Source organism: Triturus cristatus, chromosome 7, assembly GCF_964204655.1.
Source record: "Triturus cristatus chromosome 7, aTriCri1.1, whole genome shotgun sequence".
NCBI lineage: Eukaryota > Metazoa > Chordata > Amphibia > Caudata > Salamandridae > Triturus > Triturus cristatus.
The window spans coordinates 1,218,193,215-1,218,211,614 of record NC_140590.1 but is presented as its reverse complement, the minus strand read 5'-3'; the positions used below and the strand labels follow the sequence as shown (position 1 = coordinate 1,218,211,614).

At 42.4% G+C, this 18,400-nt stretch overlaps 1 protein-coding gene across 3 annotated transcripts in view; it reads left to right on the top strand.

Moving 5' to 3' along the window:
- Positions 1-4,272: 4,272 nt before the first annotated feature.
- LOC146811653 (uncharacterized) overlaps positions 4,273-18,400 on the top strand; it is a 45,902-nt gene continuing 31,774 nt past the window's right edge. The window contains exons 1-6 of one of the 3 annotated variants that reach the window (XM_085618626.1): positions 4,273-4,568; positions 7,181-7,480; positions 8,465-10,105; positions 10,210-10,289; positions 12,108-12,411; positions 12,726-13,481. In XM_085618626.1, the coding sequence (XP_085474752.1) occupies positions 7,240-7,480; positions 8,465-10,105; positions 10,210-10,289; positions 12,108-12,411; positions 12,726-12,844 (2,385 nt within the window). In that variant the 5' untranslated portion in view covers positions 4,273-4,568; positions 7,181-7,239 and the 3' untranslated portion in view covers positions 12,845-13,481. Of the gene's footprint in view, positions 4,569-7,180; positions 7,481-8,464; positions 10,106-10,209; positions 10,290-12,107; positions 12,412-12,725; positions 13,482-18,400 lie in introns of those variants that run through there. The other 2 variants (XM_085618627.1, XM_085618625.1) reach the window with 2 other exon arrangements.

Sequence of the window (18,400 nt, the reverse complement as noted above, 5' to 3'; positions counted from 1 at the left end):
AGCATTTGCAATGCAATAGGTCTCGCAGTTATACGAGTTTGAGCTATTGGCATTATAAATGACAGTGCCTTTTATTTATGTTTTAAAAAACCAAACTTAAATAAAAAGCATTGTCATTTACAATGCCAATAGCTCAAACTCCTATAAATGCGAGACCTATTGCATTGCAAATGCTTGTTCAAAAGGCAGATTAAAACATCTGCCAGAAGCCACTTACGAGGCCGGAGCAGGAGCAGCCCCCTCAGCTGGGCCTGTCACTCCGGGCTAAGAGCAGCAGGGCGGGCGAAAAAGGCTGCATCGCGCACGCGCGTGTTCTGATTGGGCGCTATGACTTTAATATTTGGGCCTCCCTTCTCCCATTACTCAGCTGTTGCACGCGCCCCACTCCCACTTTAAACCTCATTTTCTTTGGTTTCTGCTCACAGCTGTCATCAGATTACGAGAAGAAGCAGCCTAGGTCACATTTTTGAGTAGATTGAGCAGGGGGATGTGATCTGTGAGAAATCTCCGCTGAGGCGTAATGGAGCACTTTATTAACACACAGTTGTGGGTTAACAACACACATAGGCTCACTGTACTATATCCTCGAAAACATCATGCTAGTAAACAGTATCTCTCCCTCAAGAGCTAAAGCAAAATGCTTGAAGTTGATACACATTTGCACAGCAGATTTTCGGATCAGCGTTAAGATGCACCAATGATTTCCCAACACACAGAGTATTTTCATTTAAATATCTGCAAGGATGTATTATTTATGCCTTACGTCCAAGGCAAGCAGAGCTTCCCCCAGTGTCTCTCAGACTGACTTACAATCAGCTACGCAACTGGAGAGGTGTATCGCTTTCTAACGATTTTATAATGTGATCGGCAAATTATTCCTGCGCCAATTTAAACAAACATGAACTGGACAGACGTGGTAGCGTTAAAAGGCAAAAGTCACTGTGTCCTTCTTGAATGTATTGCGTAACTAATTAAAATTGTTATCGATTGCAATCGAGGCCAATCAAGTAGCAGCGGAACACCATAACGACCACTGAAAGAAATAGGCATATGTAGCTGAACAAAAAATAATATACTAAAGAATTTCAAGAAATCTCATCTCAAGGCATGTAAATTAGATCATTCCCACACATTTCGAGAGTCGGGTGCTCTAAATCAACAGAAGCAGAGTCACAGGTGCAAGGCTGTGTCAACAAAATGAGAAGAGAAACCCAGAGAAAGAGCTTGTATATTCCATCCAACACAATGGAGTGTTCTGCTCTGCACGTCTTGTTTTCTTGAGTCACAAACTGCTGTAAAACCCCTACCTTCATGGTGGTCATTTAGGTACTACCAGGAGTAAAAGTCTCATTAGTATTCCTGCTACGACACCATTAACACAGTCTTAAGTTTTCATACACTTTCCGAATAGAATATAGATCTCCCAAAGTTAATTCACGTACTCACCAGATCAGCTCACACGGTGGATATAAGCAGGCTCTGGCAGTATCCTCCAATCCTGTTGAGCGCGCGGAGAATGGCTGCGCATGATTGGGTATATGGACTTGCAGCATGTGTGTGCACTGCAAGCACACCTGCTGCGCACGTAGCTGCAGTGCACTGGGTCCCCGGGCCGTCAATCAAGTAGCGGGCGAATCGCGCTACCAATGACAGCCGCTGGCAATTAAATTGGCCAGCCCCTGCGGCGCTATCTTCAAAAGCTGCGGGGGCGATCTCTTCGTCGTGAGTGACTGCATCGTAGCTTGTGCAAGTAAGTTGTCGCAGTCACAGTGGGGCTTAAAGCGGGTGGCGCGTTTGGGTTATTTATTACATACATTTTTGAAACCCCCGATTTCCAGTTGCTGGGTATTCAACTTCCACAGTAGTTAATATGGCGCGCGGCCCACTGTGTTGGCTCGTTTTAAAAATGTGTGTACACCGGAAAGGTAAGCCTCAATCGGGCCCGTGCGATGTTCTGGTTTTAAGTAGTTTTCCGTCACGTTTCTTCTCTCAGCGCAAACATATCTAAAATGACCAAATTGAGAATTGGCCTGGTTTTGGTTACAACTTCGGCTTTCTGACATCCCCTGCCACGCGCGCATATGGGGCCCAGCTGATAAGGGTGGTGGCAGAAAGCCGAGGCTGTAAAGTGGTCGAAGTGGGCAGAATTCTTTAATGAAAACCCTGACTTCGAGATTATTTGCTCCCCTGTGAAATGGATCCAAAAAAGAAAAACACTTTTGCTGGAAATGTCGTATTTAAATTCCAAAGTGCAGCATCTGGATTAAAAGGTTAAAAATATGCCAAATAACTAAATAAAGTAACAGGGTGGCAGCAAACTGGCCAGATTGATTTTATTCACACACAAACCCAATAGCACCACTTTTTCAGAGTTTGCCAGAGAAGCGCTTTTTTTGTTTGCTTTGTTTTCCCTGGGCTTGCAACAATAGTGCATCAATCCTGGAGGTACTGCAAAGTGTGGATTGAACAAAATGTGTACTGCGCTCTGTGTGCAGGGATGTGGTCTTTTTACCTGCTGCTTACGTTTTGTAAGGATATAAGCAATGGATATTGAAATGGGTCAGGGCCCTCATGTCCTTAACTTTTCAGGCATATCCTCCGCTTCGAGGAAAATTATTTAATCTTCCATGCCTAAAAAACAAAGGAGTTATGACCTTGTGTAATGTAACTGGTGTCCATGTTTAGCGCTCCAATATCTTCGGGTCGAATCCGCGCTACATAAAACTGCAAAAAAAAGTTCAGCAAATCACGTTGTGAATTATCCGTCCGGTTATATCGAGCTTAAAACCTACCATGTGCTCTGCCACCTCTTTCTGCTGCGGTACACTAATGTAAGCACTTGAGCTGCTGGTTAAACAATCCCCAGTGTGGGGCAGAGTCCTGCAGTTGGAAGTGCATGCCTCCATCTGTCCAAACAGAAACAGATGTATGCAGCAGCACAGCTGCCCAGAAGTCGTTCTTCAAAAGGCAGATTAAAACATCTGCCAGAAGCCACTTACGAGGCCAGAGCAGGAGCAGCCCCCTCAGCTGGGCCTTCCACTCCGGGCTAAGAGCAGCAGGGCAGGCGAAAAAGGCTGCATCGCGCACGCGCGTGTTCTGATTGGGCGCTATGGCTTTAATATTTGGGCCTCCCTTCTCCCATTACTCAGCTGTTGCACGCGCCCCACTCCCACTTTAAACCTCATTTTCTTTGGTTTCTGCTCACAGCTGTCATCAGATTACGAGAAGAAGCAGCCTAGGTCACATTTTTGAGTAGATTGAGCAGGGGGATGTGATCTGTGAGAAATCTCCGCTGAGGCGTAATGGAGCACTTTATTAACACACAGTTGTGGGTTAACAACACACATAGGCTCACTGTACTATATCCTCGAAAACATAATGCTAGTAAACAGTGGGGCATATTAACCAGCCAGGCGATAAAATTATCGCCGCTTTAGCGGCAGAAAACTGCCGCTAAAACGGCAATAATGGGCTTGATAATATGCTCTATGGAATTCCAATTGAAACCCATGTTAGTCGTCCTTCACATCTAACATGGGTTTCAATTGGAAGTCCATAGAGCATATTATCAAGTCCATTATCGCCGTTTTAGCGGCAGTTTTCTGCCGCTAAAGCGGCGATAATTTTATCGCCTGGCTTGTTAATATGCCCCAGTATCTCTCCCTCAAGAGCTAAAGCAAAATGCTTGAAGTTGATACACATTTGCACAGCAGATTTTCGGATCAGCGTTAAGATGCACCAATGATTTCCCAACACACAGAGTATTTTCATTTAAATATCTGCAAGGATGTATTATTTATGCCTTACGTCCAAGGCAAGCAGAGCTTCCCCCAGTGTCTCTCAGACTGACTTACAATCAGCTACGCAACTGGAGAGGTGTATCGCTTTCTAACGATTTTATAATGTGATCGGCAAATTATTCCTGCGCCAATTTAAACAAACATGAACTGGACAGACGTGGTAGCGTTAAAAGGCAAAAGTCACTGTGTCCTTCTTGAATGTATTGCGTAACTAATTAAAATTGTTATCGATTGCAATCGAGGCCAATCAAGTAGCAGCAGAACACCATAACGACCACTGAAAGAAATAGGCATATGTAGCTGAACAAAAAATAATATACTAAACAATTTCAAGAAATCTCATCTCAAGGCATGTAAATTAGATCATTCCCACACATTTCGAGAGTCGGGTGCTCTAAATCAACAGAAGCAGAGTCACAGGTGCAAGGCTGTGTCAACAAAATGAGAAGAGAAACCCAGAGAAAGCGCTTGTATATTCCATCCAACACAATGGAGTGTTCTGCTCTGCACGTCTTGTTTTCTTGAGTCACAAACTGCTGTAAAACCCCTACCTTCATGGTGGTCATTTAGGTACTACCAGGAGTAAAAGTCTCATTAGTATTCCTGCTACGACTCACGCTAACCGTGGTCTTAATGGTCACTAAAGGCAGTGCACGTGCGTTCAGGCTGCACGCCCAAGCAGGGCTCACTGGTGGGAATGGAGATCACTGATCGGATTGCAGGTGACAGCACTCACTGATTTCTGAATGGTGAGTGTGAAGCGTTAAGGTAACCATGTTGTTCCTGCTTACATTTCACATGGTTTGCTAAATTTTGCATTCCCTATGAGCGTTTGCTTTTTCCATGATGATGTTACTTTTTTTTGGTAGGCTGCATATTGCTCTAGGCTATTGCGTCATTTACATTGAGCCTCATCCTATAGCCGGCAGCAATTGGGTTGTAGTTGAAGGCAGTGTGAGTTTTGATTCATGGAAAGGTAGCTCAAAGGGTTAATGACCCTACTGCAAAGAACATGTACAATGCAGATCACAAAGTGCACATAATGTAAATAGGTCAGTGGGCTAATGCTTTTGTCAGAGAGATCCTTTTGTTGCTTGCAGTTTATAAGTTAAAATCCTAACATAGAACAGTGCGCCATTAACTCTCATCTACGAGCTGCATACAAACAGCAAGGTATAAATTAGAGCGTTATATTTTTCCTCCAGTCTTTGATTATCCTAATGTTGCAAAAAGTGTTCTTTTGGTCACAAATCAATTCTGATTATTAAAGAGAACCCTAAACCTTGGTATTACATTTTAAAATCTGTTTTTATGTTTCTCCAGACCAATCACTTTTAAACTATACGGCCTACTAGTATGGTTGTCATGTGACTCCTACACCTTGTAGTCCTTAGTCTTATGTAACATTTTCTATACGGTGATTTACACACATATTAATTGTCTCTTAGTAATGTGTGTGATGTTAAGTGCTCTGACACCCTACACTGGTATGAGTGGCGCTGTAAATCAAATTAAATGCGTCTGAGAGAGTGTGGTTATGCAGACTTGAGGGGCACTGTTAAATGGTGGTAGTGAGGGAATCCATGGCAGAGGTGGTCATTGGGGGGCAATAACAAACATTAATGCACAGGGTACCGCCAGTGCTAAGGCTGGCCCTGCCCTTGAGGCCAGTCTGCCTCACCCATAGGTACCTCCATTGGCCTTGTTTCAGAAGTAGTAGCTGCAACTCACCAGGGATTGGCAATGCAGAATTTGCACGCACACCAAACTAAGTTCGCAAACTTCACAATCTCTCTGCTTCATTCACAAGCACCTTTAACATGTGCTGCTTGCTGTGGGGCCACTGAAATTATATATGCAGCAAAGGAGGACAAAATTATGCCGCTGTGTTGACTAAATTATGCATTAAAAAAAAGGCTGCAGCGTAATGCTGTATGTTGTCTGATATTTTATTATTTTGACATGTGTACACGCTAACAGTCTTTGGAAAGATTTTGCCTCATTAGTATCAGTGTAACATACAAATGCAACAGTGAGAAAGGTGATCAGTCAACCTTTGCACTAAGCCATCCACTCCGCAGCAAAACAAGTCACATTTTTATTTAACTTTTGATGCGTTTGAGCTATAAACCATTTAGTAGTTGAAATGGTCAGATCATGCAGCAGATCTTCCATTAGGAGGCAAATATGGCAGAGGCATAATTATATAGAAAACATTTTGCAAACTAGGATATTTTGCCATTCATGTTTGAACTGCCGTTGTGGAAAACGGGAGAACTGCTGATGACAAACTCCATGGCTCGGTGACAAATGGCTTGTGCTTCCACATTTTATCGTATTTAGGACATTCTGTGATTAGAAGCATATCCCACTTTGTGAATGTGTTTTAATGTCAATAACTCATTATAACCTTAAATAATCATGTGTATCCATTGTTTGATGAAACTGGGCAGTGAAATGCCAAACTAATACTAAAAATTTGGATGTTTGCACATTCTGCCCACACCTCTGGCTCTGCCCACTGATCCAATCCTTGGGTTATTCCCGCCCTCTGGTTTTGGGGGTAACACCCCTCATCAACCAGGCTAGCTCGAATCCAGTGGCAAGGGACCTTGTCTGGGCATACCCTGCCAACTTAGGGTGAACAAAGCAACCATGAGGAGATGATGGACTGAGTGCTGCAACTTTTCAGACACTCACCGCCAGTCACAGATCTGTGTTGAATCCGTCATCATTCTTTAGCTCACTTCGCCACCCTAGTCTATCAGTGTCCGCTTTGTGAGTGTGGTGTTTGAGCTATGTCTGCATGGATAATTTTCGAGGGTTAATAACAGGGTAGATGCATTCCTGATAAGTTGCTGCATGTTTTTAGATTTTCAGCGTGAGGGTGTGTATATTGCTGTCTAATATGGAGCATGAGTTTCTGAGATGACATAGGAGTATCAAACTGGGTGAGATATCATATCTTTCTGAAGGCAAGAGAAGCTGTTTTGATAAGGGGCTAGATAGTTTAGAGTATGTGAATGTGATTTGATGCCTGATGGCATGTGTTTGGGTGTTTTAGGTGTGTGATGGCATTTGGGAGTATCATAGTGTTTGTGGATGTATGATTATGTATGTCTGGTGATATGCTTGAGTGTCTGTCAGTGTGGGTGTCTGTTGTGCAATGGGGACTACATTGTTGAGTGTGGAATGGGCTTGTCAATGTGTGCAAGAATTTAATGGTGTACACTGAAGCTCCATTCTGCTTAAGTGTCCGGTTCCATTTGTCAGTAGCTGAGGATTATTTTGATGGTACAGTGAGTTGAAAGCACCATGCACAAACTGTCCCATTCACTGCAGGTTACATCACAGTTAAATATTTACTCTTTCATTTACAGGGATTAAAAAGAATAAGGCAGCTTAGATTTTTTATTTTAATTCAGAACATTTGGAAGCCATGGCGCACATGACGAGGAAATCGAGTAAGGACTGCTATTGCTGTATATTTTACTATGTAGACCGATCAGTTGTGCTGCAAAGTCATGCGGAAGTCACATTTAATGCAACGGAGAAGACTTCAGAACTTTTATTAGGAGCCCGCTGTCACAGTGCCTTTGAAACATTTGACCTAGATGATGAAGGAACACCTACCAAGAAGAAAATCATTTATAAAGGGATCCTAGTCTTCTACAGTGAATGTAAGTGTCTTCAATATGTATGTTTCACGGTCCCCTTGTCAGTTAAGTTTGCTTTTGAATATTGCTGAAATGCATATCAATACTAATACCTAGGCTCAGTTACTGCTGAACCAGTTATGGCCATAGAATGCTATCTGGTTCGGCCTTTACACAATCTGTACATTGAAACACCAGTCTGCCCCTGATGATATCCAGTACCTTTCTTTTTGGTATCAAGTGAGAATAAATTTCACATATGCAATGCTCCCTTTTCCACTTTGGCTCTACGTTGTTTAAAACAGTCATCTCATCTTATGGTAAATCACCTTTTCCTTGGCATTGAAGATCTGCTATTAAAGGTACATCAAATGAAGTCTTTTCTCCTCATGTCCCATCATGCAGGCCTCCATGCTGCACTTTCGATCTCTATATTTCTATTCCCTTGGCTTATTCCACCGACTCCCAAAATACTAGTGGCATATATTCTACTCTGATCACAATCTCTCGTAAGCCCATTGGCGGCTACTACTGTAGCCAGTTCTCACAACCCTACACCTATGTCCAAAAACCTCTTTCTGAGGTGTTACATGCCTGCCCACAGCTCCATAGAAAATGACTACAAATTAAATACATAATGTAATGCAATACCTTACAAATGTGTGACCTGATTTACACATTGGTGGATGAGTACTCCATCCCAAACATTATGAATTACCCATCCACCTTATTACAAATGCATTGGGATGTGATGCACTTGCAATAAGGTAGAGAGGATCTGTCATGTACATTGGCATGTTCACTCCATTGAAGATCAGAATACCATGGAGCAGCAACAGACTAATTGAGGGTCCATAGTAATTGTTCATTTTACACTGGGTACTCTAATCTCACCAGTTTCAGTGACAAGTAAATTTACACAATAGGTCATACAAATAAGTACTGTATCGCAAGTCGTTTGCAAATAGGAACATTTTGAAAATGAATTCTTTTTTTTTTATGTTACAGTCAAAAAACAATGTGCAGCTGTAAAAAAGACTATGGATGTGTTTATTAAAAAAAACAGTATGACTTTAGCACAGGATTTGGACAAGGAATTGGTACATATGGGTAACATTGAGACAAAAAAACTGTCTTCAAAGAAAAAAGATCAAGCTGCTAGTCCATTAAAAGAGATGGGTAACATTGAGACAAAAAAACTGTCTTCAAAGAAAAAAGATCGAGCTGCCAGTCCATTAAAAGAGATGGGTAACATTGAGACAAAAAAACTGTCTTCAAAGAAAAAAGATCGAGCTGCCAGTCCATTAAAAGAGCTTAAAGAAAATATGCCAGTTGTAGGAAGTCAGAAACGCAAAAATGATTTCAATGCTTTACAAATGAATAAATCAAAGATGGATAAATGCGAAATCGAAAATTCAAAACCTGCAACCAAAATGAAAAAGCAGCAATTCGCCAGAAGCATTAAGCAGCAGCAGAAGGATGGCATTAAAAAGAAAAATGTTTTTGTGACATTATTAAAGAAAAATACAACCAAAAAAACGAATTCAAAATGTGTAGATCCAACAATGCAAAGAATGTGTGAGCAATTTTCTGGATATAACTTTCAATTACAACAGAGTGATGTTTTACATACTTCTGTGACAACGAACTACACTGATCCGCCACCAAAAACTCCAAACCAGACTAGAAATTCTATCTCAGAAAGCATTAACACTGGGCAAACTATTGCCCCATCAACCAGCACTGCACCTTCAGGAACACTACACTGTAGCCCTGTAACAACAAATCTGAATCATAGGCAACTAGCAGAGTGCAATAGCTTTACTTCTGTTCCACGAGCAGGCCATACGCTTTCATTCAACCATTTGACCGCTAATGGAAAACCCAAACAACATCAAGTTTTGAGCAACCCAGGCCTACAAAAGTCAACTATAGAAAGACCGGATTACAGTAGACAGGGAGTTGGGAAACACAAAGATACAACTACTTCTGCTCTAGCGTCTAACAGTCTTTCTTTCATTCAACAAACCGTCCATCAGTCAGGAAGTATACATGGTTCTGCGAGGGACTCACTCAATATTGATAATCAATGTGCAGAATTAAATCAGACAGAATTACATTGCACCATGTCGTCGCCTACAATACCGTTGCACAACAATTATTTATTGAATGCCTCGGAAGCTATGACATCTGTCTCCCCTTCAAGATATGTGCCAAGAGTCCATGACGAAACAACACAATATAGTGGATCAGAACCCACGATTCATAGCCAAAAAGATTGGCCCCAAGTTAATTCACATCCACTCCAACCATCACAAAGTAATACATCCTATCAATCATCTGTGCATCCAGAGAACCAACTTCAATCCTCTGTGCTGGCACAACAAATACATTCTGAATACAGGCCACAGCAAATGCAAGAATCGCTAATTGCAACCATCAATAAATCCATTAACATAGCCAATGGTGAAGAAGATCAGATATGGGAGAATCTCGGCAATTGTCAATCTATTGAAGATGATTTTGACAACGATAATGAACTGTCTGACCACAGTGAGGCAAGACCTAACGTGTACAATAAAAAAGATCACAGAGAAACCAATAGAACAAATGTGCAAACACATATAAATCGTGCTAATGTGATAGCTGGTAAGTTTAAAGTCTTCTTTTGTATATGCCAACTTAAACTATCAAATGATTCATGAAATAAAACCAATATACATTTAAATGTACATATATTTGCTTTTTTGCAGCACTTGGGATTGACCTAAAAGATCTCCCAGTGGTGACAAAGGCTATTAGAGGTCTCCTGAATATCCTTTCAGAAACTAATGTAAGTTTGTTCTTTGATAATTGTTCAGTTATTTGTATTGTATGCTTCCAGTTGCTGTTGTGAATTTAAAATTATATACGCCAAATTTTTAAAGTCACGTGCAGTGAATTCTCCACTTTGTTGTCCCTGCGCACTTATAACATTTTACCCCCATTTCATTCCACCACCCATTACCACATTTTTTATCCTCCTGGATAGCTTATGCAGATTTATATGCAGAAGCAAACTGTGTAGTATTTTTATTTTATATTGGCATGTTCACTCCATTGAAGATCAGAATACCATGGAGCAGCAACAGACTAAAAACACTATAGCTATTTTTAAACCACTCAGCCCATGGTGTATGATGTCACCTGAAACTCAGTGTAAATTGTTCCTATATTGCCATTCTATCACCCCTGATATATGTATAAGTTCATATTCACCCATACAAAAAACTTGATATCAGTTTCATAACATTAATATGTACATGGTGGTGTTGCATATCTCTCTATCTTTACCTCTCTAAAGGACAGATGTACGACCATAGCATTTAGCGACTCGCAAGTTGCGCACAATTGCGAGTCGCACTTTGCGAGTCACTAAATACTATATATAACAGTGTCGGAGACACTGTTTGTGATTCCCAATGGGTTTGCAAATTGCATGCCTCATCAATATTCAAGAGGCACTCGCAATTTGCGACACCATTGGGAATGGCTGGATCTCCCAGCTATGGTGGCCTGCTGGGCTCCGCAAACCTCCATTTCTGAGACTGCTTTTAAATGAAGTAGTTTAAAAAAAAAAAAAAATGCAGCCCGGGATGCATTATAAAAAAATGAAACTTTTTTTTTAACATTTTTTTTAATGGGAGGTAGTGTTGAGATTCCTATGGGTGTGGCACCAGCGCTCGGATGATGCTCAAACTGTTATCAACGCATATTGTGGTTGCAAAACATTCTTACATAGGCCTTTGACTCGCTATTAGGAAGGGACGCCCTTGGAACGTCTCTTTCTAATAGCAACTCGCAATTCCTATTTAGCGAGTCACAAAACAAATGCGACTCGCTAAATCGGGATTGTTACACTGTCCTATTACATTTTGCACGTGCAAACGGGTCACAAACCAGTTTGCGCATGCAAAATAGGGTCGTACTCTGGCCCTCTTTCGCGCTCGCTCTCTTTCGCGCTCGCTCTCTTTCGCGCTCTCTCTCTTTCGCGCTCTCTCTCTTTCGCGCTCTCTCTCTTGCTCTCTCTCGCGCTCTCCCTCTTTCGCGCTCTCCCTCTTTCGCGCTCTCTCTTTCGCGCGCTCTCTCTCTTTCGCGCTCTCTCTCTTTCGTGCTCTCTCTCTTTCGCGCTCTCTCTCTTTCGCTCTCTCTCTCTCTCTTTCGCCCTCTCTCTCTCTTTTGCGCTCACTCTCTTTTGCGCTCACTCTCTTTTGCGCTCACTCTCTTTTGCGCTCACTCTCTTTTGCGCTCACTCTCTTTTGCGCTCACTCTCTTTTGCGCTCACTCTCTTTTGCGCTCACTCTCTTTCGCGCTCACTCTCTTTTGCGCTCACTCTCTTTCGCGCTCACTCTCTTTCGCGCGCTCACTCTCTTTCGCGCTCTCTTTCGCGCTCTCTCTCTCTTTCGCGCGCGCGCTCTCTCTCTCGCGTTCTCTCTCTCTCTTTCGCGCGCTCTCTCTTTCGCTCTTACGAGAGTTTTTTGAAATGTTACTTGGGGCATTAAACAAGAGTTGTTGCACTCTACTGAGAAGACTCATGTTAATGTTAATTTCATATGAAGGCTAATTTCATGTGTTTGTATCTCTAATATCCATCTCCATTCTTTCAATGCAGGAAGAAACGACCTCCGCTTCAGAGATGGGGAGTGCATTTTTAGAATACAGGCAAGGGCGACTTATACAACTCATTAAGGACCCCAAAAATCCTCTTCGATACAACGATATCTTGGTAGATGCTGGCCAACTTTATAGTTTAATTGCAAGAGCACCAACTTCAAGTGATCCTGGAGCATTTGTGATAAATCGCGTCATATCTATGGTATTCAACGATCAGGAATTGGCAAACAGCAAAGGAACTGGTCAAAGAAAGCATTCGAAGGATAGAGGCTTGAATGAAGAGAAAGTTTCTGCTTGCAGAGGTATGTTTGGATGTATTGTGTATATATATTGAACTAGTTAACCTTAGTGTATTCCTTCTTTTTTATCCATTGAAAGTGTTTAAAGGATACTTGCCAATAGCAAAGTCCTGTGTGTACTCTACAAGAACCACCACCACTGAGGGGGATTGAGGGGAAATCAAAGGTAGTATTTTGAGTCAGTGGGTTGCAGGTGGTAAATGGAACTGTGAGGACACTGACTGAAGGATATGCTCATGACAGAAATCAATTGACCTGACTGTTCCCACCTATTAATGTATATTTTTAATGTATCCACTTTTATATTTATTCTACAGAATTTGTTTGGGCGCTTTGCAAGGAGCACCACTGGAAAGTCCCAAATAGTGACCAGCGTATCTTTAACAACAAGTGCACTAATGCAAGACGGAAATTTTCACCACATCAAACTTTATAAGCTTTGGTAATATTTGTCACGTTTCTCTAAATCTAGACTGATAATTTGATAGACAATAACTTTATTCAAATGTGATGGAGACACTTTTACCACTGATGTGCTTATAAACTTTAATTCATATAGCAATATATCTAAAAGTGAAAATGCCAAGAGACGGACCGGTTATATTTGTCACTTTTTAAAAATCTGTTCTGATAATTTGGTAGACTATAACTCCATTCAAACATCTGATGTAGACATTTTTACTAATAATGTGGTTTACAATTGTTAAATTGTAAGTTCAACCAATCTGCAAGTTTCTTCTGTCAATAAAAAGTCATCTCACAGGTCACCTGCATCTCCTTCAGAGCATAAGTTAATGGCATACAAGCCTTGTACAATGTGTTTAGCAAATCGTTTTTCTAAATTATACCATTAATAGAGTATGGGGGAAAATAAACACAGGCGTTAGAACAGTTAAGCTTTTATCTGGCGACTAATTCAATTTTGTACAATTGTTCTTTTGGATAATATGAAAACAAACAAATGTTCCATACACATCATAAAATGTTTGCTGATTGTATAACTGATGAGTTTGTAGTCCGCTTATAATCATTGACTCAAAACATGTAACAAATAAAATTTAGTTTGAAAGGCCCATAAGGCATCGTTAAGAGCCCTGTGCAAGCTATCAAATCAATCACATTACTATAAATTAATCGGAGTGAATGTAACTAGTCTTCAATTAACATTCACTTTAAATTCTGCTAGTCTTACTTGAGTCTTCACAATCATTGCCGTTAGTATTCAGATACTGCTCACAAAGAATACCATTAGTCTTCAGATATTGCTCACAAAGAATACCACTAGTCTTCAAACAGTGGTCACTATCAATGCGACTAGTCTTCATTTTGCTCTTGGAATAGCAGAAGAGCTGCAAATAAACCCTAACGGAATACTACTAAGCTTCAAATACTATTCTTCTAGAATACTACTAGTCTTCTTTTAGCAATCAATTGAAGTGTTCATCATGTATTTGAAGGGTAGTTGAGTAGAACTAGTATTCCCTCATTTGCATATTTCGGCTTGTGGGCATACTACTTAGTCTTCATGCATACTAAAAGAATACTACATTTTAATAGTAAATGAATACCACTGTAAATACTGAAATCACACTAAATGAAGAGCTTCCATTTTGGTGAGGGTTAAGACCTTCAGTTTAGAACACGGGTTGAGAGCTGTGAATGGTAGGACACGAGGGGATGAGCAGGGTAATCCAACCTTTAATAATGGACTGAGTTCTAGTAGAATCGACTATATTTTGGTCAGTCTTGAATTTTGGTCATCAATACGGGATATGACTGTAATTCATCGTATTGAAAGTGACCATAACCCTCTCAGTCTCGAGTTACAGCTTCACATAGGGCTGGGGTTAGCTTCAGATTATATAATAGATGATATCGTCATGGTAAATGACACTCGGCGGGTTAGATGGGCCGAGTGTCTGGGCAAACCCGAAACCATTAGTGAAATGAATGACTTGGTAAAAGAAGCAATCACTGAAATACAGGGGGAGCTGGATCAAGAGGATTACTGCAGCAGGGTAGTCCATATCCACTCGACCCTTTTTTTTAAACTAAGTAAATATTTTAGTATTCCGAGGAAGTGGAACCCTGGTAAGGAGAAAAAAAAAACGGAGTCATGGTATGATAAAAACTGCAGAACCGCATATAAATCCTTAGCTGACGCAGTGCGATCTACTGATAGGGAGGCCATTCGGGCGGCAAGGAACCATTATAAATGGACACAAAATACAGCGAAAAAAGCGTGGGACACTAAATACTGGGAGGAGTTATTGGCAGCCAGTAAGTCCAGAGATTCAACGGACTTCTGGCATCTTGTGAGGTGGGGCACGGGGAATCAAAAACCAATCCCGGTTAATCATGTCCCGCCAGAACACTGGGTTAAGCACTTCAAGTCCCAGTTTGCTAACATAAACAACGCCCCAATATCTGCCCCAGCCTTTCTCAGCCGTCCCTTATCAGTAAACACGCTAGTGTTCACTAAGAAAGATGTTGAAGGTGCCCTTAACTTAATACCCAAGGGCAGGGCCCCGGGGTTAGATAAAATTCCGGCAGACTTGTTTCTGCACAGTAAACCAGTCTGGGTCCCTTACATCGAACTATTGGCAAACACTATTGCCAAAGGTACCGTGGTGCCGGACATATGGCGGGGAGCAGAAATCATACCAAATTTTAAGAAGGGTGACCGAGCGGACCCGGGAAATTACAGGCCAATTAGTTTAATAGCCTGTATACAGAAGGTTGTGGCCAGAATGGTACTTCTTAGGGTCCAGAATTGGATCGAGGATTCGGGAATCATGTCTACCTTGCAGGCTGGCTTCCGACCCCTGACCAGTACGGTAGACCAAGTTTTTAGATTTTCCACTATATACTGGAAATGGGTGGTTCTGGGGGGTGGTACACTCTATGCAGCATTTGTTGATTTAAAGGCTGCATTCGACCTAGTCCCAAGAGATAGGTTGTGGAGAGGGCTCCACGAGCAGGGTATCCCACCAGAACTGCTTGCTTTTCTGATAAAATTACATGAAAATAACTACGCGCAGGTCAGATGGGGTAACCAGAGCCAGGTGACCGCCAGATTTCCAATGGAAAGGGGTGTGCGGCAAGGGTGTGTGCTGGCACCCACACTATTTACACTATATATAAATAGAGTCACGGATTATTTTAGGGACTCCACTACTGATCCACCCAAACAGAATGGTATCCCCGTCCCCCTGTTAATGTTTGCCGACGATACCCTCCTATTGTCTAAGACCCAGGAAGGGCTTCAGAAGGCTATAGACTGTTTTGAAAAATTTTGTAATGACTACGGCCTCTCTGTTAATGTCTCTAAAACCAAATTTATGACTATGCATAGGTATAGGAACATTAGGGGCAGAGTACATATGAATGGGGAACCACTAGAGCAGACTGATAGCTTTAGCTATTTGGGTATCACATTGGGCTCTAGGTTACAGTGGAAGCCGCATGTTGCCCATCTAATCTCTAAGCACGCACAATTATCTGGTGCCCTTTTAAGAGAATTTAAGATGTCAGCCACTAAACCTGTAGCCCCAGTATTAAGAATCTATGACTCTAAAGTAAGATCCTCCATGCTATACGGAGCGGAACTGTGGGGGTCGTCTAATATAGCAGGTTTACAAAAAGCACATAACAAATTTCTCCGCTGTATAACAGGGCTCCCACTTTCCACACCACTTGTACCTCTGTGCATGGATCTGGGCTGTCAGAGTCTAGAAAATATCTGCAGATTCAGACCAGTTGCCTACTGGAGAAGACTGTGGGTGACCCCAGAATTGCATCATTATGCGCTAGCACTTCTGGAAACGCGTGATATGGATACTGGGGGTAAAATTCTATGGTTTAGAAAGGTTAAAACTCTCCTTACGTCTCTAGGTTTGGGTGATCTTTGGGATAATCCTCAGGAGGCATTATTTCCAAACAAACAACAGTTAAAAGAGGCCTACTGATCATTCATATCCCAGGAGGAGTTTCAGTCACATACTGCTCCATCGCATACTAAGGTTTTTTTGGAGCTGAAACATACTCCTAGGTATGAGCCGTATTGGGATCTGATTACAATGCCCCATGATAGGAAATTATTCCACCAGTTTAGGGTAGGCACCCTCCCATTGAATACGGTTACCTGCAAATGGGCATCTAGTAAAAGTGACCAAATGTGTCCTTTCTGTATAACACACTCGGAATCCATAGCTCATGTTTTGTTTATCTGCCCAGTATACAAGGTCCCCCGTCATAAATGGATAAGAGCAGTCTGTATTCAAAAGGGTATCATGACGGGGGTTACTGCACTGAGAATATTTCAAACTGACTGTTCTGAAACAATGGTGATAGCGGTAGCTAAATATCTGAAATGGATGTGGATAATAAGAGCTGGGAATCTGAAAGTTCTCCAGTCGCCAAAAGCTAATCCAGTATAATTGTGGCATTCTTATTTTTATTACTAAAGTTTTAGCATGTTTTTATGGAAGAAAGATATTTATTTTTTTAATTGGGCGAGAAGTAATATTAACTATGTAGTGAACTCAAATCCTGCGGTTCTTGGTTTCAGTGAAATGCTTTCTGTGTATAACTTAAATGTGTAGCTCTAATGGATGTGTTTGATGATGATGTATAGTGTTTCTTCTTTCTCTTTTTCTTTTTTGTATTTGATGATGAATTGTGTTTTTAATTTGTCTTTTATGACAATATGTCGAAATAAAGACTGAATATGGAAAAAAAACAGATGCACCTGGGCAACTGAACATGCAGCCCGGAGGGCTTGGCTGACAGGGCAACAACACCCACTGCCACTACCCCCTGGAACCCCCTACCAGGCACCCCCCAACCAAAGACACTCCACATCAGCTACACCCAAACATGTACAAAATAATCCGCCTGATGTTGCACAATCACAACTAGTGACATGCATGTGTCATCACAAAAATGAGCATCACACATTCACTTACGAAGCAACAAATGAAACTTTATTAAAATGAACACTGAAATGAAATGAAGACACATGGCGTCTCCCCTCGGGACAATCCGTAGGTCACAGCCTGCAAGACAAAAATCATGATGAGAAGGTGTGTCCAGCGCACATCAAAGGACAGAGAGAGAGCGAAGGAGAGAGAAAGGAAGAGAGGGAGAGAGAGAGAGAATAAGGGAGGGGAGGAGAGAGTCAGAGTGCCACCGCTGCGCACCCAGGCCACACTGCTCACCTGCTGCCACCAGTGTGTCTCCAACCACTTGCCGGTATGTATAGCAGTACACCAGGTCACACATCTGAGACAGAGCCATCATCTGAAACAGAGTCCAGATACATGATTGGCACAGTACACACATTTGCACAAGACAACATCGGCTGCCTACCCATGCACACTTAGGCAGAGGCACCCCAGCCCCTCCCGCCGCCCACCAGACCATGCCTGACCATGCACACCCAGGCCTCACTGCTCACCTTCCACCACCGGCGTGCAGACAGGAGGTCCCACCACATGCCGCTGCAAGCCACAAGCCCGGGGCCCGCGGACATGGCACCCACCACACCATGCAGCCCCACTCCACAGTCCATCAGGTCTCACGTTTGGTGCTGGTTCTAGATTACCCCATGGCATAGAACATACCAGTGCACCCGGCATCATCGCAGACTGCACACCTGCTCAGCCCAATGGGTGCCACTAACTCCGGGATCCTGGAAGCGATGCCACGTGGCGATAGGCCTGCGCTGGCCGCTGGCTCTGGCCTACACTGCGATCCAGCAGGGCACACAATACCTGAGCTGTCTGGACCGCCGGGACGGGCATCATTGCAAGCTGCACACCCGCTCAGCAGCTTGAGGTGCCACTAACTCAGTGTACCCAAAGTCTGCTGAGCCGTCTCCCCCTGGGCCTCCAGCACACGGAATTGGAAGGCCATGTGTTGTTCCTGGGGGTCTTGGGAGACTGCCGGGGCCTTGGGTGCCTCCTGCTGGGTGGTTTGGGTGGTGGGTGGG